The sequence below is a fragment of the Lissotriton helveticus genome, chromosome 9 (genome assembly GCF_964261635.1).
Source record: "Lissotriton helveticus chromosome 9, aLisHel1.1, whole genome shotgun sequence".
Taxonomy (NCBI): Eukaryota; Metazoa; Chordata; class Amphibia; order Caudata; family Salamandridae; genus Lissotriton; species Lissotriton helveticus.
In genome coordinates, this window is record NC_136070.1 from 270,508,820 (window position 1) to 270,532,735 (window position 23,916).

General features: G+C 46.6%; 1 protein-coding gene across 1 annotated transcript in view; it reads right to left on the reverse strand.

The window, feature by feature from the left end:
• The window catches only part of POMT2 (protein O-mannosyltransferase 2), a 425,522-nt gene that overhangs the window by 327,978 nt on the left and 73,628 nt on the right, over positions 1–23,916 (reverse strand). Inside the window, exons 3-5 of the mRNA XM_078659955.1 lie at positions 20,645–20,749; positions 17,222–17,330; positions 4,286–4,394 (exon numbers count right to left, since the gene is read on the reverse strand). Of these exons, the coding sequence (XP_078516081.1) occupies positions 4,286–4,394; positions 17,222–17,330; positions 20,645–20,749 (323 nt within the window). The remainder of the gene's footprint in view (positions 1–4,285; positions 4,395–17,221; positions 17,331–20,644; positions 20,750–23,916) is intronic.

The window sequence follows — 23,916 nt, forward strand, 5'->3', positions numbered from 1 at the left end:
CCCCCTGGTTGTTTCCTATTCTCCACCCGCAACCAGACTCCTGGATGCAACTTGCACCACACAACCCATAGGGGTGGCGCCATACAGCAGGTCTCTGTCCCCCCCCCTGGACAGCATTATAGGACGGCCGCTACTCACGACTACAAAACTGGTTAAGATACTGAGCCTCAACATCCGAGGCCTAGACTCTTCTGAAAAAGGTCTGACACTCCTATCCCTGCTCAGCGATTCTGATTACAACAATTGTCTACTACAGGAGACACACCTCATGAAAAATGACTGGGGGTGGATAAAATCCTGTTGGTTCGGCAAAACGTATCTCTCTACAGGACCAAGCAAGAGGGCAGGAGTGGCAATTTTGCTGGCAACTAAATTCCAAAGTAACACAAGCAGAGCTGCCCAGGAAACCTCTATTGCTGCACATTTCCATATACTCTTACACTGGACATTTTATACACACCCAACCACCACCAAGAACAGTTCATTCTTTGTGCACTAAGCCTCATCATCTCGTTGGCTGACGCCGGCCTTGTAGTTGGTGGAGACTTCAATCTTGTACCCCACATGAACTTATACAAATCAGCCCGTAGAGCAGGGCCGACTGGGGCCAGCACAGCAGCCAGGTTGCTCTGGCTGGAAGAGGCTGGACTAGGAGACCTGAAGACCCCAACACCCCTGTGACTGAGAATTGACCTTTTTTTCTTCCTCCCATCAGACATAAGCCCAGCTTGATTACCTCCTGACCTCACATCGCATTCTGCCCAGACTTAGAACAGCATATCGGTGCTCTCTGTTTACTCCCCTACTACTATCTACTTCCGGAGCCCAGGGCTTGCCACTCCCCACTAGGCATGGCTCCTCAAGAACAAACTTGTAACCTATGACGCAACCATACACGCCTATCATTACTGCTGTAGGATTCTCTGAAAGCGGTAGTAAGAAGAGTCCTAATAGCTATATTAAATTACCTCAAACTGAGGAGGGATGAATGGGCCACTATAGAAGAACAAATGAGGGACCTTGAAGAGGCTGATGAACAATCCAGAGCCGTTAGGATATGAAGACCACTGACTTGAGCCAGGAAGCAGCTTAAAGCACTAGATATGGATAGGGGCGAGGGCACCCTCTTACGTACGAAACAAAAATAGTATGCAGGAGCAACAAGGCAGGGCAACTCCTGGGACACAAACTGTGGGCTCCGAATCACAAAAGTAAGATTGTGGAGATCCAAGCACAAGAAGGGTATAGCATACACTCCAATACGGAGATTGCACACGCCTTTGGGCTTTTCTATGCCAATGTTTTCACGACGGAGGACACTGAATCCCTGGAGCCTGTTACATACCTCTCCGCCTGCAATACCACTCCCCTACCGCCTCAAGATGCGCTCTCGATTAAGTCCTCTCTAGCATAACTACAATACAACCCGAAAAGGCCCCTTGGATGGGTAGTTTCTCGCCTAGTTTTATGTAAACTTTGGTGCCCAGTTGACCCCCTGTTCTCACGTGCCACTACAACTCCTTTGGAGACACTGGCAGTCTCAATTATTCTATGCAAGAGGCAGTGCTCAAAGTAAAACCCAGACCCGGGAAAGACCCCACGGAATCCCCTTCCTTTAGCACCATCTTTTAGCTCAATGTTGATTAGCAACTATTTACAGGCATACTAACCGCCCACTTCAACCCTTATATATAAGTACTTATAGACCCAGATGAAGCTGACAGAGGTTGTAGCTATAATACTAAAATGATATATCACCCTATAGATAAGGCAGCCCAATCTTGCATTCCTGCACTCTATTGATGCTGAAAAAGTGTTTGATCGGGTGTATTGGCTTTTCCTCTGGAGCATACTGAAGGTGTGTTTTCAAAAATTGGTGAAGTGCAGTTGCACCAACCACAAGGTGAGGGTGAGAGTCAACTGCCTAACTTCTCAGGCCTTCACTATAGCCAGGGGCATGAGGCAAGGCTGCCCTCTCGCCCTACTCCTGGTTGCCCTGTACATGGAGCCACTTGCCGAATGTATTTGGGCGGATGGACAGAACAAAGGCATAACTATCAGCCATCAAGAACACAAATTAGCCTTATACGTGGACGGCATTATGGTGGAGCTCATACAATCCCCTCTCCACCTTCTCGGCCCTCCTGGGAGAGCTTGAGGCCTTTGGCACAGTTTCAGGGTTTAAAGTAAATAGCCAGAAATCACAGACCCTTCACCTAAGGTCCCTCAGCAAGACAGTCTCCACCTACAACACCAGTTTCGCTTTCCGTGGACAAACTAATTGGTGCCATATGTAGGGCTCATAATATGCCCTTGTCCAGAGAAAACAGCAGAACATAACTATGCCGACCTCCTTGATACAGCCCATTTAGACTACAAACATGGAAGGGCGGTGGGCTTTCCTGGCCAGGTAGGATTGCTGCAGTAAAAAGGACCCTGCTGCCTAAGATGCTATACGTCATGCAGACTAGTCCATTACAACCGTCCTCACTCTCACTTTGCAAACTACAACACGAGGGAAACCTACATTTGGGGAGGCTAGAAACCTCGCATAGCTCATGGGCCATGTTAGAAGCATGGGACAGAGTTATGTTTCCCCAGAAGCATTCCTCCCCTATTTCTCCCCTCGCTCCCATTTTTGGCAAACCTGCATTCCCCCCGCTAGGACAAGTAATACAACCCATGCTTCACAGGTATGCAATGCAAAAAAATTGGAGACCTCCTCGATGACATGGGCCGTATAGATTTCCACAAGTACTGGTCAACAACGGTGTCCAAGCCCAGTAAATGTAGAACTACACCACCATTAAGCCCAGGGTCACTCAACCCACAATCCGTAAATCAGCCAGCAGACCCCTACTGAAAAATGGCTTATCACAGGAACCAGAGACAAAAGTATGCTCTCAGACCTATACACCTTTTTGAATAAGGTGACAGACATCACCAAGTCCCCAGCATTACAGAGATGGGAAGCGGCGCTGGATCGCTTATTGACTCCTAAAGACTGGACCGATATACTCCACAGAGCACGCATCTTTTCCTTTAGTGTAGTGAGCAAGGAGGCAATGCTCAAAATAACACACATCTGAGCAAGGATAGCGAAATGGAGGTCTAGAAGCAATAAAGACTGCTGACTCAACTGCAGTTATACAGACACCCTAAAGCACCTCCAATGGTGCTGCCCTAAACTCAAACTTTATCGGGAAGAGGTATTGAAAGAGATGTTCGAAAAGGGGGTCTCCAACCTTCCCCAGCTACATATTGCTAGGACTCCCAAATGGTCTGACCTGCATGACCTACCTGCTGTGCTCTACTAAAGGAAAGGCCATCAGTATGGCACTACACTCAGCCAAACAGGTCATCACCTCCAAGCGGGACACTGCCTCCATGCCGGAACATAAAGTCTAGCTATATAGATTTGGGGATAATGTAGGAATGGAAAAACTCATGTAATTATCTTGACAATAAACTGATGCAATTCGATAAAATGTGGGGTTACGCATCCAGTTTCTATCATGAGAATTCCGCAAACTTTCCTGCCCAAAATACCTCAAAGTTTTTCATCTAAAGCAACATGAGCCCACATGTGACCACCGCGATGGAGAGAGACAGGTATAAACTTGACATTCTGGTACACCAAGCTTAGTGACACCGAGCAACAAACAGGCACATCTTTTGTGTGGGGAGACTACCTTTCTCCCTGTTTGGGCATTCCCTATGTTACCCCACTCACCCCATGCCCCTAGTTGTAATAACTGCTCCTTCTCCATGCCACCCCTCCTACACTAGTTAACCCCCCCCCCCCCATTTAGGTGCCTCACTGGCCTCTGGATGTAGGCCAATGTATGTGTTATTGACTAAAACGAACAAATAAAACGATTTCAGCCATTAACAGCGGTTCCTCTCGAACTTTGAACTTCTACACATCACAGAGACAATGAAGCATCAATGCTCAGTCTGTGTGACTACTCTATACATTACTCCCTACAGAAAATGTGTTGACAGCTTAACAGCAAACTATATATCTCACCTTCGAGTAAGGCTACGTAATTGTCTATTTCACAGCAATAATATTTAAAAAGTTTGGTTAATATATTACCTCTTACTTGTGCTATACAAACATCATGCTTCTGTGATAGTTTAAAATAAGCGAATGGACCACAACGAATGAACAGGAAATCATGGTTGTCTGAAGGGCAGACAGTTTGGACAGAAACTTTCTCAAGGAGACATACAGTATCACCCTCTGGTTACATTACTGTCACTACCCTTATCAATAAGTTACCTTTCTGAACAGGAGTTGAACTTGACCATACTCAGCACGGCACCCATGATGAAAAATAGGAGAATGGGATCAAGCAGAATGTACTGGGACAAAGTGATGCATCCAGTGTCTGGGGAGAAACGACCAAGAGCAGGTTAAGATTACATAAGTATATGTAAACAGTAATATTCAAAAAAAGTCAAAAAAATTCAGGAGCAGCAAGAGTCGCTAGTGAAGACAAAATTGGCATAGGAAAAGCAAACACATTTCAAATACACTAACACAATGCAAGATAAGAGCAAAGTTCTCAATCACAAGCCAGCTAAATATTTAGTCTCAAAAAGCATTCCCTTGGATTTGAAAATATATTAGCCCGCTAACAAAAGTTTGAAAAGCAGTATGTCAGATGTTACAGTACTTACATGTGTTTGGTTGTAATGCATGTACGAATACATTGTGGAAGTGGTGCAGTTGTGGAAAAGTAGATAACAAGCAGCGGAGGATCGCACTGCTGGAATGTTCTGGTGTTAAACTGAAGATATGAGCACCATCTGGGGGTTGAGTGTAATCATGATTCCACTAAGTAGCTGAATAAAAAAAAGTACCTGTCTTCTTCAGGAGTAATCATTGCATAACGGTGGCAACAAAGATGTGTGAAATGTATCCCTGCAGCAGAAAGTTACACTGGGAGCCGAAAGAATGCTTGCTTACTAAATATATGGCTGTGAGCTGCATCTCAGTAGTCGGAATGCTGCAAGGGGTGATATGCAAGGGGTGATAAGCCTAGCGGTGTCCAGGAGCTGGCATTTGGGGCAAGCAGTGTGACACTAATGCCCCTCGAAGTGGGTTGCATTTGCGGCCGGCACAGATCAGGAGTGGCATGGGGGACAGGGTGGTGAGGAAAAGGGAGTCTAAATGAAGGGGGGGGAGGGGGGACATACCTTACCGCCGTGTCTCTTTGTCTCTCAGCACCGCCAGAACTGGAGGCCCATCCAAGCTCCCCTAAGCCAACTAAGTCAATCACAACGCTGCAAGTATTGGTCTGAGAGCTGTGGTTTGGCGTTCAGACAGGGAATAGAAGCCTGGGCATGTTCAGCACCCAGGCTGTAATGCAGCTTGGGTGGAGCACATGGAAAGTGCACATGAATGTTTGGCCGGCCCAAGGCGGCCAGCCAAACATTCATGCGCACCTACAAAGCGTGCTCACCACTCCCCCTGCTCCTGTGGTCAGAGCAGCACCACCCCGCCCTGCAAAGCTGCTGCAGCAGGTCAAAATAAAATGATAATAGCATTGAGTTATTATTATTTCATTTTCCCTTTATTTCACTGCTGCAAAGTAGTGGGACGACGCTCCTCAGCATTAGCGGAGGAGTCGCCACTGGTGGGTTGAAATAAAGATTGAGAGAGTCAAAGATTGAAGGCAACTTAGCTATGTCACTGGAAGGCGCAAGAGGCAAATGTGCCTTGGGATTTTAAGACAAGCACACACATGGCAAAACTGCTTCACAATCAAAAGTGAAAGCCAAGAGTGCAAGAAAACAACGAGGAGGAAGTGGACTGGCAGTTAGGCTAACTGAGAGGGAAATCAATGGATTGAGGGATCTTCATTGGCCGAATGGCAGAGAGAATACTCATTGTCAACAAGGTGTTGGTAGCAGAACTGCAAGTTGTACAGCCTTTTTACACTTGAGTAGACATTAGATACAGGTAAACTGAACAAAGAGGCTGCTCAAATCAATCTGAAGTTCTACAACACACTAGATGTGTCTGGACTTAAAAAACATAGGGGAAAACATGTATGCTATCACACCGCCATCTTTATTTCTAGAGCTACCAGGGACTTCGGTTATATGGTGCCAGTTGCTAAGGAACTTATACATTATCTTGCATTGGATGTCAAGCCTTTACAGTTGACAGAAAGCAAGAATTGATGCATAATGCTTTGGGCAATGAAGAAAAAAGCATCTTTGACCACAAATACAGTAGGTCATCCTGATTTGTTACAACACAGGGATGGGCATGTGGAAGGAGACATTAAAGACATCTAGATTATTCACGAAGCATTGTTATAGAGAGTTATGATATGTATATTAGAAAGCAATCTGCTGGAGAAAATGTGGAAGATTATCAGCATATCATGAGATAGTCAACTTTCACTTGTGAGTAGAAGAACAAGAAGAGAAGACCGAAGATCGGTCATTCAAAGGAACCTCTTCAGAAGAATGTCAGGGAAGAATGCCGTCATAATAATATTTCATATTTGGAAAAAGCCTTGTTTGACATCATGTGTGTGTAGTAGTCACCAGTCAGTATGGAAATGGGGAAAAAACCAGAACTTGGGGCTAGTGAGGTTAATCTAGCTTCCAACATATCAAGACAATAAGAGTAGAAAGGAGTATGCAACTGGGATAAATATAGAAGTAGGCTATATTTTGCTTCATCCGAAGGGTGTCCAACACCGGTCAAAATATATGACGATCTTGTTGCAGTAGGGTCATTCTTCACAAGTATGTAGTGCTCGTTTGAACAAAAAGTTGTTTTCTTTAATATGTAAAGAGGCAAAGAACTTCCCACAATGTTCAGTCTACAAACCCCAAAATCTTTGAAAAACAACCTATGTTTACCGGGGGCCCAGTTTGAGCCCCAGACTATGAATATCTATGAGATATGGTAGTCTGAGGGGCCCCTCGCTGCTTGTAGAGTCGGGCTTATCATTATGTGTCAGACCAGGGCTTTCTAAACTTTTTAGAAACATGACCCAATCTTTAGAAAGACCCACCTAGCTTTAAAGGACATGCAGCGCGTGTCTTTTTTTGCTGTAACTAATGCATCGTATGACAATGCACTGTCATTTACAGACAGTACATGTGCCTTGAAATGACCTCTAAATCTGCACAGACATACAGTTTTACTGATAAATGATAATGTGTAGAAATCGGGTATCAGTGAATATTTATGATTTATGCATCACCAAGTAAAGTGTATTGATTTGTTTTTATCTAATTAAAATCTTTGCTTCCATCATATTTCAGTATTACAAAAATATGTACTTCATTTTTGCTTTCTTAACTGCTGAATGCGTACAGGTCACTTCCGACGCGGCAGGGTCTGGGACCAGGGTCAACGGACTCGATAATTCTCGCCTCAATGCCTACTCTAACCTGGGAACACACTTGGCAACTCTGGGCATTAAGCTTGCCTCATCTCTACAACGGCCCCCCACAGACGCCGGGGATGCCTGGTTTCACCCTGGAGATACCCAGAAAGGGACCATCTCACAGGGAAAACCAGGACGGGTTCCCCAGCGGTCTACAGCGCCAGGACACTCGGGTAGAGTAACAGTGCGCTTTACAAGAATCCCACATTTACATTTACATTTACATTTATATTTTGTTGTGTGTTACACAACACACATCCTACAACCTTTCCTTTCAGACTCTCTGTACCCCAGCAAGATTGTCACATAATTAAGTTTATTTTTCTTTCTCTGACTAGAAAGTAATAGGAGTTTATAAACACCAATCGCCATATTAAAAAAACATAATCAGCAATTTGTCAGAAGATATAGCCTGACATTTGGCCTGCCTTTAAAGTGCAGCAAATGTGAAAAGATAAATAAAGAATTTAAAGGCATATTTATTTATTGCTCTAGTTTTCATAACCCACCACTGGGTCCGACCCACAGTTTGGGAAACACGGTTACACCACTGTTAACAGCAAACAGGTGGAGTTGCTGGCGTAATCAAGGTACTTGAATACTGTTATTTCACAAAAAGTAATAAGGAATTAAAATGTATAATTTTGCAGTGCAAACCCGACCTATGGACCTACAATATTGTTTAAGTCATGCCTGAGACAGCACACGCTCTATTGCTTTTTTTTTAAACACAATTTTTACTGCAATTAGAGCACAGTAAGACAGTTCACTCGGATCATATAAGAAGCATGCGCATCAGCCTACCCCCAGACTATTACACAGTTAATGTCCATGGGCATCGGTGAAATTTGCATACACATACCTCTTTTGCTCTGGGCTATTAAAATGGCAGTGCAACCAATGGCAAATGGTCGAAATAAAACCCCAGGAAGCCCTCCCCCCTCCGCCAACACCTATGTACTATTCCAACTATAGTCCCTCCCCGCCTTCCCCCCTCCCCCCTCGTCAACACTCACCACCCCCCTACTTTCATCTTGACCTTCTATGGTGGGTGTGTCCCAGGGCTATGTGCAGGGAACCCTCCATCCTCGTCTGCGGGGAGTGTGAATTCCATAACCAATCTCTCCCAGGCTCTTGCCCTCTCTATTACCTGTTCATTTCTTGTTCTATGCGCCATTTGTAGCCTAACCTCCCCTAACATCTGGCCCACTTACTAAATTCCTGCTTCCATTTATCTACATTGGGGCCTTTGTTCGCCTTCCACTGAGAGGTTATGGTTCTTTTAGCTAAGAGGAATCCCAGATCAATAAATTTACTAGTGATTTTGTTTTTTGAGGTGTGGGGAAACCAATGGTGGATGCAGTGCACCATAGTGGGTTGTATGTCCCTCTTCAGTGACATCCCTCAACAGTGCCGACACCCCTTGCCAAAAGGAATCGAGCGGCGGTCACGCCCACACCATGTGTTCAAAATCGGCATCCCCCTGTGCACATCTTGGACAGGCCGCGGACTGGGCTGGAAAGTATTTATGTAAACGGGCTGGTGTCAGATATGCCCTATGTAGGATGTGAAAATGCACCAGCTGGAACCGCGCATTACGCATACTCTTCCAGGCTCTCTCCACTATACCATCCCATGCCGGATCTGGTATATCCATTACTATGTCCGCTTCCCACTTCGCCTTCAATGTTACCATTGGTGTTAGAGCTTCGTCATGCGCCTATACAAACATGAGACCGCCTTGATTGTGCCCGCAGCAACCACGACGTACTGGCAACCCATAGAGGTAGGCGGTTCTGTCAAGCCCAATTTCCAGTGTTTACGAATCGCTGTCGTGAGCGCAGCATGAACCAGGAAGTCCCCCCGGGCAGGTCAAAACGGTTCCTGAGGACATCAAATGGCAGCAGATTGCCGTCCTCGTATAGGTCTCCCATGGTCGCTAAGCCCTGTTGCTCCCAGTCCTCCAGTCTCTGCCAGTTTCCTCCATGCGGCAGTGCCCTGCACAGTTTTAATGGGATATCGAGCGCACAAGGGATCGCTATACCCCCTCGTCGTAGATATCTGTGCCAACATTTACGCGCTGTGGAAAACTCCTGAGTGAGCTGCATATTTCCGAGCGGGAGGCACAGCACTGTACGAGACAGCACCAGCAAGGGGCCCATTGGTTCCCTCACCTCTCCCTCTTCCCTAGTGGCCCTTGCCACCCATTGTGTGAGCCATTGAAGTTGGGCAGCTAGGTAGTACGTCTCATAGTCTAGGACCGCTAGTCCCCCCTCTGCTCGGGGTCTCATGAGCGTTCCCACAGAAAGGAACTGATCAGCCCCCGAAGCCTCCGAAAGTAGCTTGCCGGGATCCAGATCGGGAGAGTCCCAAAGAAGTAGAGCAAGCGCGGCAGGGTCACCATTTTGAGTAGTGCCACCCGTCCCGCTACAGATAAAGGGAGGGTGCTCCGGAACTCAAAGTTAGCTTTGGCACCCCTAATCGCCTTCCCCACATTTCCGTCCAGGATATCTCCCTGTTCGTGGTAAATCACCCAAGTAGGGAAGACGTCTCTCTTCCCAGGACACCCCTTCTACAGACTGCGGACATTCTCTACCTCCGCGTGTCGGAAATAGGCACGACTTTGTCCAGTTGACTTTCAACCCTGCTACCATACTTAGGGCTCTCAGCAGAGATTTCGCTCCTCGCAGGGCTTCCCCCGTATCTGCCAAAAACATTAATAGGTCATCCGCATAAAGTGCGATATGGTGGACCTGCCCATACACGTCCAAATAGTGGTACGCTTGCCCCAAGCGAGCGTGTGCCGCAAGAGGTTCCACCGCCATAGCGAACAACAACGGGGAAAGGGGACAACCCTGTTGTGTACCCCTTCCCACTTTACATACCTCGGAGACCACTCCTCCCGTTCGCACCCAGGCCGTGGCATCTTTGTACAATAAAGTGGTCCAGCTCACAAAATCCGGCCCCAACCCCATCCGACTCATGATATGGAATAGGTAATCCCATTCTAAACTATCGAAAGCTTTTTCGATGTCTACAGCAAACACCGCTGCGGTACCCACCTCATAAGTATCAGCCTCCAGAACATGTAGGAGCCGTCGTATATTAAGCGCTGTGCTGCGGGCAGGGATGAACCGGGACTGATCGGCATGGATCAGCGTGGACATGTGGGGCAGTAGCCGAGTCGACAAGATTTTTGATTTTGCTCAGAATTTTGTAATCCAGGTTTAGCATGGATAGAGGGTGATACGCCGTTCTATCCCAGGGTTGCTTGCCCGGTTTCAATAACGGGATAATGATCGCCTCCCTGGTGGATTCCGGCAACCCACCCAACCCTTTGGCCTCATTGTAGAGCCACACCAGCCGAGGCGCAAGGAGATCGATATAAGTGAGATAGAATTCCACCGAAAAAACGTAGGATCCCAGCGTTTTTTTCCGTGCCATACTTTTAATTGCTACTCGCACTTCCCTCACCTCGATGTTTTTTCCCAGCTGTTTTGCATCCTCATCCCCCAATTCCGGCAAATCCAGACCCCTCGTAAAGTTCTGTCATTCTTCCTCTGATTGAAGCACCCTACTACGGTAAAGCTCCGTACAGTAATCGAAAAACAGCTCATTTATCCCTTGCTGGTCAAAATGGGCCGCACCTGCCTGGTCCCTTAATTCAAGTATAACAGAGCCGCGCCGAGCTGGATTAGCCAGCCAGGCCAAAAGGGCCCCCGATTTATCCCGCTCTGAGTGCGCCCGAGTGAGATAGGCTTTGTAGTCAAAGCACTGTAGGCACTCTACAGTTGCTGCAACTGCTTCTCTAGCTGCCAATAACTCATCTTGCTTATCCGGTCGTTCGGTGCGCTCTATTTCCAGGGCACGCAATCGCTCATCATCCCGTTGGATGTCTTTCAGTAACGTCTTCCGGGTCCCGGACGCCACCGAAATACAACTCCCTCACACCACTGTTTTATAGGCATCCCATTCAGTTAGCACCGATCCCGCAGTCCCTGCATTAAGCTGAAAATAGTCTTCAATGGCCGTGGCTATAGTGGTTCGGAATACTTGGTCTTCAAGTGTTTCTGGGCGCATTCTCCAGGTAGGGATTCTGGGGCGCGGCCGCGACCACTGCAACTGGGCCATCAGTGGGTTATGGTGAGAAATAGTGCGAGTGAGATATTCGCTATTGCTAATTTCCCCATGTACCTCAGGGGAGCATAGAAATGCATCCAGGCGAACATGTAATTCGTGGAGGGCGGAGAAAAAGGAGTAAGCCCTATCCAATTGGTGCTGAACCCTCCAAGTGTCAATCAGCCCCCAAGTCTGCTTCCAGGTAGAGCGCGCCACTGCCAGTTTACCCGCTGGTGCATTCGGTAAGGGTGGGTGTGAGCGGTCTAAATCAATGTCTGTGACACAATTAAAATTGCCCCCAAATAGTAGAGGCCCTACGAAGCCTGATGCTAATTTGTGGGACAGTGATGAGAAGAAGGCTGGTTGGTCAACATTAGGCGCATATAAACATCCCAGAGTAAAATCTCGACCATCCAGCTTCCCCTGGAGCACCACGTACCTGCCCTCTGGGTCAATCAATGGTGAGGCGCACTGAAAGGGAACCCCAGCTCTTACCCAAATTAAGACCCCCCTCGCATATGCCGAGTATGTAGTGTAGTAGACTTGTCCCCTCCAGCGGCATTGGAGCGCCTTCCCTTCCTTTGCAGTGAGGTGGGTCTCCTGGAGAAAGGCAATTTGTATCCCTCTCCGTGTCAAGAAGGAGTGTATCTTGTGTCGCGTATGCATAGTATGCATCCCCCTTACATTCCATGTGAGACATGTGTAACCTAATGCGGGTCCCATTGCTGACATTGCTCTAGATCATGATGTTCCATCCCAGCACTCCGCCCCCCCGACACGCCCAGGTCCCCTGAACCCAACCCCACAAATAGAACAATTCAAACATCCCCAACTCCTCCTCCCCAGGACAGGCATCCAATGCGGCATCCCCATCCAAACAAAGAAAAGACACATATAAAGTCCAATCAGTTCAGGCTGCCTGGAACTCCGATTCAAGAATCCCAGAGGTACCCCCAGTCCCCGCCCCACTCCCGTGTGAAAACTTCTCTACCCCGGTCCCCCCATCAATTCCACTGTGCTCTCCGTCAGCCCAGCCTCCCACCAGGCACCAAATTTCAAGGCCCAGCAGTCCACCCCAATACCTCACAACGTCAGGCTGATCATGCAACTGTTCAGTCAGCCAAACACCCCATCCGCTGTTTGTGGAGTGACGCCTGGCAATTCCGTCTCCACGAGCCCGTGGACGCTGCTGGAACTGGGGCTCTGTTCTCCACTCCCTGTATGCTCCGACGTGTTGCTGGTTGGGCTGAGAACTCCCTGGCTGATGGCCGCCACTGCCAATACCGCCTTGTCACGTTCTTGTCGCCAATCTGCGGGGGAACTTGGGCGTTGCCTTGGCATTGTGGTAGGGGAACGGTGTTGAGGCGAGGTCGCAGCTGGTGAACGCTCACCCGTCTCACCCCGGGCTTCCAGCCAATCCCAGGTGGCTTGAGGCGTAAGGAAAAAGTGCGTATTCCCATCAGCAGGGACCCGCAACCGAGTCGGGAATAGCATTGCGTAAGGAAGGTGCAACGCCCTCAATTTCCGCTTCACCGCCAAAAAGGAAGCTCTTTGGCGCTGCACGTCCCTGGTGTAATCCGGGAAAATCATTATTTTACTGTTGCCAATTGTCAGATTCTGCAACTCCCTGGCTTTCTGGAGGATGTGGTCCCGGTTCCGGTAGTGTAAGAGTCTCACCACCATCGGGCGCGGCTGGGTCCCTGGTTTTGGAGGTCGTGTCGGAACCCTATGCGCTCGCTCCAGCGCATAGAAGGGAGAGAGACCCTCAGGCGCCACCTCCGCTTTCAACCATGACTCCAGGAACTGCTTGGCGTCGGATCCTTCCTCCCGCTCCGGAATTCCCACTATGCTGACATCATTACGCCTAGAGCGCCCTTCGCTGTCCTCTGCTCACACTTCTAGCACGCGGACCCTCTGCACCACCTCATTGAGCTGCGTTCGCAAGGTATCAACTGTGTCCGGAATGTCTTTCATGGTCAGCTCATGAGACGCCACTTGTTCCCTGAGTTTACGGTGGTCATCTTTAAGGAGGGAGAGGTCAGAACCGATGGAGTCCATCCGGTTCTCCAAGGCCTCCCTCGAGGCCATGATGGCCTGCATGATGTCACCCAAGGAAGGGTCCCGCGGCTGCATGGAAGCTCTATTCCCAGGCGTCAATTCCTCGCCTTCCATGGCGTGACCCGGGTCATGTAGTCGCAAGGCTTCAAAACCCTTCTTCTTGGTCACCCTGCCCATCATGGGTGGCTCAGTGAATGTCCAGCCTTTCTGCACCTCCCCACTCGCTGCGTTACTGGGCCTCTGTGTCAACGGTCAACATAATAGAGTCACCCTTTAAGAGGTTCTCGTGTAGTAGCCAGCCCATGCAGCGTCGTAGCCTCCTTCCGACAATAAGTCTCCTATGCCTGGTGACCCATGGGATCCGTGTTCCACGCCTCCTTGCTGCGCACTTGATCCCAACCACTGTCGCTGCTCGGTAGGCTCAGCTGCTCAGGAACCGAACCCTCACCAGCAAGGCAGGTAGCCTCCTGCGCTCAGCACCTGCAATCGCCTTTATTTTCCTCAGCTTCAAGGGGGGTCATTGTGGGCCCTCAATGGGCCAGCGCCCGTATTCTCCTCACTCTGGATCGCTTTCACGTGCTCAATCAGGGCCCCTTGTCAAGCCTGCAGTCAGTAGTGACCCGCCAGCGTCAGTGGCCGCCTTCCTCCCTCCTTAGCAGGCCATGCACCCCTGCTGCCGTAGAACCGCAGAGCAATCTCCCCTGCAGGCACTCACGCTGTCCCCTAAGCACTGAAGCAATTTGCCTCGAGGTACAGCACGGGCGCCGCCATCTTAAGGTCAGGCACTCCTCTGCCTGTTCACTCGTGGGGGCTCGCCTGCCAATACTGATAGCCCCCCCACTCTGCTGATTTGTGTGGGCAAGTATTCTGTGCCTACCGCTGGTGGCACTGGTCCATGGAAGGCGTTCCTGCATCCAGGGGGAACCTTGGTCAGGCGCTCCTGCCCAGCCATGCAATAAAAAAAGCTCTGACTGCATCACAAGACTTTCCTTTTTCTTTCAGCCACATAGCACAGCAGTCACGTTGCTGTGAAACATAGCTTAAAACATTGACAAAGCCAATAGCTATCGTGCACAAGACCTATTGGCTATTCCAATGTTTTTTTAAAGCCATGCTGCACAGCATCCGTTTTACTGTTCAACATGCTTAAGCACTAACAAAACCAATAGTTCTCGTCTCGTAGATGAGACATATTGGCTTCCCCAATGCTTATTTTATTGCCGTGAACGGGTTCTGTCAGGCAATATAATGTTACAAGGACAGGCGTGCAAGGGAGTTGGCATTTTTGGCAGGAGCAGCAAATCGACCTATAAATGAAGATAGCTCCTTCTGCAGGACATTGGATGCCGTCTGTAGGTTTAGAGTGCGTGCAAAGAATGTATTGGAAGAATGCAAGATATAGTAGGGGAGGTGATGGGTAAATTGAGAAGTTATTGTCATAAAATAGATAAAAAGTTGCATTGGCCCGTTAAGCAAAAAAAAGAAAAAAAAAAAGGACAAATATAGCTCTATAAACAGCAAAGCTGACTCCGACAGGAGAACATTTTGAAAAACCGATGCCAAGAAAAGATTATGAAATTAATTGTATCCTTGCTGTGGCTTTCATCTGTGATTTGACACAAAGAGGAGAATAAGAGAGAGCATTGTGCCTGCATCTGCAAGTCAACAAAGAAACATATGGGTTCAATTTCACAACTGTTTTACTTATAGAAAAAAAAAGGCAAATACTCAGTTTGTAAAAATCAAAATAAGGGACACGGACTATCTAGGCGAGGTGCCTAGACTGATTCTGGGCAACCCCACAAGGTATGTTGGCCTTGAGATCTGCTACAAGCCCCCTAACCTGGAAGCTGCAGATTTGGCACTCTGGCTCCCCGTCTGTCGAACACCCTTCCCTTGGAAATTCGGTCCCTGCTTACATTCAGGAAAGCATTAAAAACATGGCTCTTCATTCAAGCATTTCAATAGATTTCCATCTACTCCTTGCTCAAGTAGTCTTCCTTCTTCTGTCTGTTAGCGCCAAGAAACCAATCCTTTTTATAGCCCTTTTTTTAAATCATTTGTTAACATAACATAACCTTAACAGGGAGTGATTGGTTTCTGGCAACCACTGAACCAGGGGTGGCTCCTCCACTAGGGCTCAATGCCCATGGGTTCAATGCCAAAGAACCGACGCAGTGCGCTTCAGACATTGATGCCGGAGAATCGACCCCAAGTTGCCTTCAGGAACAGAGGTCTCGCACAAGCAACCGACGCATCATCTCCTCTGTGCAACTCATCATCCCGGCGCGGCAAAGCTTTAATGGCCCTATACCGCCTTAAGGAACCAATGACTCACCAGCATCCACAAGTTTTTGGGGGGTTTTTGTTCTTCACACATTGCCTCTTTAGGAATGCTCTGTGCCAAGCTACCAGAGGGTGAGAACAGGTACATTTATAGTGAGCACTACACTTACCCAGCCTAGGATTGTTGGTCCCTACTTGGACAGGTTGCATACCTCTGCCAACTAGAGATCCCATTTCTAACAATCCTCTACAAATCCATCTCCTGTTTGAATTACTTTTTATACAAAAGATAAAATCTATAAAATAAATAAAAGGAAAACAACTAAGTAGTGTATTTTAATGTACTTCCGACTAGGCTTTCACTCAAAGCATACCATTTTTCATTGCAAAAAGCAGTGGGGCAATGCTCTTCTGCCTTAGTGGAGGAGCAGCACCTGGCTCCAGGCACATAGATACTCAACGGTAGGGACTCATAAACGGAGTGACATAAAGCGATAGGCATAAATAGAAGGGGCAGCAGGCTAACGGACAGACAGTGCAGCGTGCCCGGCCGAGAGACAGGGCGGCAGACCGGTCAGAGAGACAGGGTGGCAGGCACAGCAGAGATACAGGGTGGCAGGCCCAGGAGAGAGACAAAGCAGCAAGCCCATCACTAGAGACCTACCAGGCGGGCAGGTTCACAAAGACAAGCCGGCAAGACAATGCAGCAGGACCACAACGACAAAGCGGCAGGACCACAACGACAAAGCGGCAGGACCACAAAGAAAGGCCGGCAGGACCACAAAGAATGGCCGGCAGGACCACAAAGACAGGCCGGCAGGACCACAAAGACAGGCCGGCAGGACCACAAAGACAGGTCGGTACGACCACAAAGACAGGTCGGCACGACCACAAAGACAGGCCGGCACGACCACAAAGACAGGCCGGCACGACCACAAAGACAGGCCGGCACGACCACAAAGACAGGCCGGCACGACCACAAAGACAGGCCGGCAGGACCACAAAGACAGGCCGGCAGGACCACAAAGACAGGCCGGCAGGACCACAAAGACAGGCAGGCAGGCAGGACCACAAAGACAGGCAGGCAGGACCACAAAGACAGGCCGGCAGGACCACAAAGACAGGCAGGCAGGACCACAAAGACAGGCCGGCAGGACCACAAAGACAGGTTGGCAGGGCCACAAAGACAGGTCGGCAGGGCCACAAAGACAGGACAGGTCCACAAAGACAGGATGACAGGTCCACAAAGACAGGACGGCAGAAACTACTAAGATGCCAGAGTGTGCAGAACAGCTGTGTCATTGTAAACATAATTATGTAGTGAATGAAAGACTTACCGAAAATTATGATGGCAGCAGTGAGAAGCGCAGCAGGGACAGACCCAGAAAGTTCAAGCACTGTAAGGTAAGCAAAAGGGGCAAGCGAAGACCCCAAAAAGGCACAGAACTGCAGGAAAGAAAGAAAACACAGGAAGAAAGTTGAATGACAGCAATATGAAAAACAAAAGTATGCCGATATTCACCTCAAACCTACAATCTCCAACAGAAAGGATCAAGTAACAAGCTACATTAGCTAACGTAAGGGGTATACGAAATCGCATCAATGCATCCAACGAACAAGAACTTCTCTAGCTTTTTCTTCTGAGAAGCCCATTATTAACCGCATGCGTGCGGGCGGAATTCCGCTCGTACGCGGAGTTTTGCGAAAGCACATTTTACGTGACGAGCTGGGCTCGTCATCAGCGTAGCAGGAGGCTACCTCATGACGAGCCCAGCTCGTCATCAGCGTGGAAGGGGTTAAAGCAGCACCATGGGAAATATAAGGGTACATTCCTTACTCTTTGGGAACAAATTTGGTTTTAGATGCCATGTATGTTCTACTACATGCGACTTGTTTACATGTAAAGAAAATGCTTACATAGGAAATATCAAAGGAGACAGTTGTGAAACCACACTGTTCTCACATAAATAAATGGAAGCATGTGTTTATTCTAAATCACTTTACACAAAGAACAGTTTATTTTTGCCTCTCAAAGGAATCCTAATAATCTCCCAGGTTCTTCATGGGACATTTCCCTTTGAAGGTCAAGGTAGGTACGTTGCGGAACAGACAACCACTGGATGAATGCCTTCATTTATGTCGCGATGGATCTGTGGACACCACACTTCTTTTTATTTTATTATTTGTACTTCCTAGGCAAGCTGCTAAGTGTCCGACAATCTAAAATGCTATAGGTGCGAGATCAGACAATGTAGCCTTCCAAGCACATACTATTCGTAAGTATGGCTCGCAATTTCCCATTTTTGTAATAGTTCCTAGAGGTAAAAGGTGAAGTGACTCAAGCACTCAGAAACACCACAAATAACCATAAAGGCATTTTTTTTTACTTTTGATTAGTTAATGACGATACGAATATTTAAATTTTTTCTGGTCTGTTTTTAACTATCCGTCAGATTTATTAACTGATTTTAAATATACTTTACACTAAACTGTGATAAAGCAATAGTGTGTTTTACTTCAGAAAAATACTCAATTGCGGTTCTTCTGGTACTGTAGAAAGAGTATGGTGATGCAAAAGCTCCCACAACGTATTTACTCTACAGCAGTCCATGATGGCCGAAACGTCAAAGAATGCTGTCTTTGCCATGAACGGTCCCGGGTCTTAACAAAGAGGGGTTGTTTCTAAAGCAAGAGATTAAAGAGATCAAGCGACCATCATAGATAGCTCAAGCTGTGCATATGCCATCCTCAACCGCTCTTTTGATCAGTGGGTGTTTCTCTACTGCTCTTTATTTACAGTTTTCAATAAATGTTATTTTAGGGCAAAATAAGTCATCTAGTTCATGGATTACTTGCATATCTTCTGTAGGAAATACAATTAAATGTTTTAAAGACTATGATCAAAGTTTGCAGCACTAGACTAGAACTTTTCGCTTTTGTATATGTATATAATGTATATAATCTGTTTCAAAACATGGACTGCAAGATCTATGGTTTTCTTCTAATCAAGTTAACACCGCTAAAGGGAGCACTAGCATTTTAGCGATCTATATGACTCCGTCTTTCTGCAGTGTGATGCGATGCAATTAATTAGTTACGTTTGCTAGAGACTGGGTTCCTAACCTGTGGTCAGGGAACCACTGAGGGTCCACGAAGCCTACTCAAGGAGGTCCGCGACTACTTCGAAAATGAAATAATATTAACTGATTAAGTGTATATAAATAAAGAAGGTAGAAGTGCAGATGAAAATTTTAAAACGTACTATAAATTAATTTGAAATTGGAGTATAAAAATTTAATTAATATCCTCAGTTTGATTTGTAGGAGCAGTGCAGGTGCATCAAACAGAATACAGTCTGGACGATGAGTGGCCTCAGCTAAATTTAGAACAGGTGCAATCCTTCTAATAAAACAAAAATGTTCTTTTCTTTATTTAGATGTGTTTGCGAAATAAATAAAATGTGTCATCCTGTGTTTTTGTTTGATGAATGTTTTTTTTCTGTGTATTGTTTTGCGGTTCACATCATCGACAGTGCTTAGGTTGGGTTCCCGGGATTCTAGTAATGACTCGGCGGGGGTCCCTGTATTCCAATAATGATTCAGTGGGGGTCCACAGGTTCCAGTAAAGGTCCCCAGAAGTCAAAAGGTTAAAACCCACTGCTATAGAGACTAAAACGCTCCGATCATAAAGGAGATACCAACAGGATAGAGATGGAGGGACGGAATGCTGAGTTCTGAGGACACTTCTCAGATGAGGATGAAGCCGGGATCCTTAGTCTTCACAGTGCTATCTCCTACTTAGATACACCTCTAAAATTAAACAAGCAGCATTTGGTGTAGCTATATGACTGTTTGAAGTTAAACAAACAGCAAGGCTCTCCAATAGACTAAGGGCCACATCTATCGACCTATTTTGCATTTGTAAATTTGAAAATAGCCTTTCAAGATGTGAATACCTAAAACTGCGACTCAAAATAGGGAATCGCAATTTGCAATTACCTAAGCACATGCACCAAGCATTTCCTAAATGCAAACTGGGCATTTAGGGAATGCTATTACCATCGACCCCAAGTCAATGGTAACATGTGCAATTTTTGAAAACGCACAAAAAAATCATTTTTTCAAAGTGCCACGTAGCGCACACATCATGGGCATGTGTATACTTAACATATGCACATTTTTTGGGGGGTGCTTCAGCTGGACCTGAGGCAAAACCATTCATACCTAAGGTCAATTAGTCCCATAGGGGCAAATGGAGTAGCATTTCCTACTAGTGATTCCCTAATTGCGATTGCAACTCTATAGGAATCGCTATTCTCTTATATACCATTTTGCACTTCCTAAATAGCGATTATCTAACATTCGCTATTTAGGAAATGTAAAAGGGAATTTTGATAGATGTGGCCCAAAGTCCACTTGCCCACCTCCAAAATCAGTGTGCTGTGTGGCACTGCTTCTCTCGAGGAGTGCCTGCTCCACACAACCCCAGAGAACCAGTGCGTCATCTACTCTCTATTAGAGGCGTCCCTGAACTCCCAATCACTCTTACTCTGCACTTCAGAGTGCTGTCATGTAGCCCCTTCAGTCTTACACTGTACTTCCCTGTGCTGCTCTGTACACTCTTTAATGTCTAAAGTGCTGCAATGCATACTAAAGCGCACTGCCTTATCCACTCTCAAACAGGAGCTACAAATCCTGAGTGCTACATGGCATTCTACGCGGACGAGCAGTTTGTTTCAGAAAGTCCTATAATGTACTCACCCCTCTCATTCCTACATAGTTATGTGTTCCATAATTATCGCCTGGCCTCTGGAATGGGAAGGAGCCGTTGTAACCACTCAAGTATCCTGAGAGTGCTATCAGCATCTGGAGGATCAAAGAACATAAGACAACAGAGACGTATAAATGCAGGTCTGGTAAAATGTCATTATAATAGAGTACACTATAAGACACGGCACACGTCTTGCAAAATAGAGTTATAAAACAACAAAAGGGAGACAACATAGTGTGTAGGAACAAAGCCACAAACGACAGCAAATCAGTGATGTATAATGCGAGCCTGGAAAATGTTATTACAAGAGAACAACCTGGAAGTATGACAGAGACCTCGTATAATCTGTATTCTCAATTAAAGCAGGAGACACCCATAACATGAGTAATCCATCGACTGGCACAATGTCATCATCAACCGCAACTTCCATCACAATTAAATAAAGTAATGTGTAAACAGTGCTTTACCCTGAGAAATAGCCTTTTTTCGACTGCTGTACTTAGTGAAGTAGGTTACTTCTTTGTAGCTTCAGTCTCATCTCCATAAAATCAGTAACAGCGTTTTTGGTATCAGTAATTTTGCCTATAATGCTATATTAGTTTCGTTTTGGTTCCTGTTTTGTCTGCTTCACATGTCAAAATGTGTTGCCTTTTCATGCAATACCTTTCCAACTATATTCCTATAAAGGAATCCATTCTTCTAAAGTCGTTCTTGATTTCAAAGGCCTGCCATTTCTTTGCTCCCATTACCAGTCCTTCTCTCTATCGCGTTATCTTTCTCCGTCTTGAGCTGCTCAGCCACCTACTGCTTCCACCACTAGAACATTATAAAGGTAGCAATCACCCTCTTGATCCTTCATCCATCCTTACCACTTTGTCATGTGTGAGTCTACCTTGCCCTCGCGTCGCTTTGTTCTTGGAAAGACTGCAGATGTTTTGTCCCCTCCACAATGTATGCTTGTAGCAATGCTGCATCTTTTTCAGAATTCTAGTGGCTACTGCTTACTGCCCACCGCAGCCCAACCTTTTGTACCACTGCTTCCTAAGAATTGTATTATATTATATCTTTTATAGAGTGCTTGCTACCTAGTTGTCGGGTGTTGAAGAGCTTTATCACGCAGGCGGCACGCTACACAAAGAGGGAGAGAGGGGTTGCATATGTTGTGATTCCATGTGATCTCTTCTGCCACTCTTCATCAGAGATATTTTTAATCAGTTAACAGTCATTAAGGTGTTAGCTTTTTTCTAGAATGGCTTGTGCAAAAAAAAGAAAAAAGTAAAAAAAAAATAGCTGCTCGTTGTTGCAGTCAATAAACCTGAGGAAGGGATCTAAAAATGCAAGAAAATACGTGCTTCCTGCTTTCACATAGAACGGGATTTTACAAAATGGCGACCGCAAAGCCTATATTTTTTAGGTAGAGCGACCTATCTCAAAGCGCATGCGCATTGAGCGGGAGCGAGATATATAGGGGCTTAAATAAGCTTTACCTAGACTGGCGATTGACTGGCGATTTGATGCTGTGCCCGTGCGCTTTTAGGTCAATGCGCAAGTGCATTGACCTAAAATGCGCGTGCACATCATCAAATCGCCAGTCAATCACCAGCAGCACTCCTCCCACACCTTTGAAGTGAAGCTTCACTTCAAAGGCCCCTGCTGCTTCACACCCTCATGCCGCTCTCCCCGCTACGCCCCTCCCCTGCCCGCCGTGTCGCATTTCTCCTCCCCCCTCTCCTTCTCTGCCTTCCCTCCGTCTTGTTTCTTCTTCATATTTAGATATAGGCAGGCACAAGCACGTGCGCGCATGCCCACCACTTCACTCATCTTCCGTTTCTCCCTCTCTCTTTTCAATTCCGTTTCCCTTGCACCACAGTAACCCCCACTCTTTCGAAACACCTCTCCCCCTTAACCCTGATCTCCCCGCTCCTCTTCTTTCTTCCTGAAATGTATTGTTTACGTTTTATCGTTCAGGTCAAAATGTGTTTTCCTCAATGCACCCGATAACAGAAATGTTAGGTTTGTTACATTTATCAAACTATTTTAGACATTTTCAGCTGAGAATTGAAATGGAACCTTTTGATATTTACAAGTATCACATGGTTTACACTTTATGCTTCGCAAACAATAGTTTCAAAGCATTTTGAGATAGTGCAAATATCACATTTAGGAAACAAAATAATGTTGGATTCATTTTTATTTTGTTTCTGTATTCGTCTTCTGCCATTCTCGCAGCTTCATACAGCTAATTGCAAACCACTTGCATTGTAAAGTTATCACCAATAATAAAATATCTGCCTTGCCAACCTCCAAGTAAGCGCCTAATTTCCACATGTGTTGGAATGATTATGAGGGAACCGATACTGCCGTCTGACAAACCAAAATAAACATTACACTGTATCAAGCTATGATTTGCCGCGTGTCTAGTTGTTTTTAACCAACGAGAGACGAGCACGTCCTGTAACCGCTGAGACTCGGGGGTCTCGGGAAAACATGGTAATAATCTAATTTTCTTTAAAACCTATGAATAACAGGAGATCTATATTGTCTGATATTCTTGCTCTGGTTTGCTTCGTGATGTACGTGCAGCCCACACATTCGCGCAATGTATCACATTGTTGCTTTGTTTTTGAAACCATTCATAATCACGTTTCGAGTGGCACAAGCCTCGGTACTGGCGGAAAATACATAAATGTGTGGTCATAGGGTGGGCCATCTAACATCACTTCACACGCTTATGGGAAATGCGAGAACTGGGAGTGTCACACGTGGAACGAGCGTTGTACTTTTTGATGAAGCATGGGTGGGGATGAAGAGATAACAAGTGTCTCTGTTCCCAGTCCCATGCCCCCAGTTGCACCGCGCACTCTATTATTTCTCTCCCAAGCCTGTTTTAATGTTTGTATGCCTCCTATAAACTGTCCACTGCATATCAGTTCAGTACTGAGGTACCTATTAAGCGAGGAAACAGCCTGGCGCGTCTATGAAAGCATTGAGATGTGAAGACCTCCATTACAGGCACAGCCAAACCCTTGTGAGCCCCAGTGGGCGTGGGCAACTGTGAGCAGGCAAACAGCCCAAGCAGGAAGCACGCGACTTGTGCACGAATAGTGGCGGTCCTCTTCATGGCCCTGTATGAGGAGCGCTTCGTTTACCGAAATAATCCATACCGACAACACATAACAACATGGCATCGATACATTGATGACATCTGGTGTCAATGGAATGGTCCTGAAGCAACGCTTGCACAATTCCACCAATGGCTTAA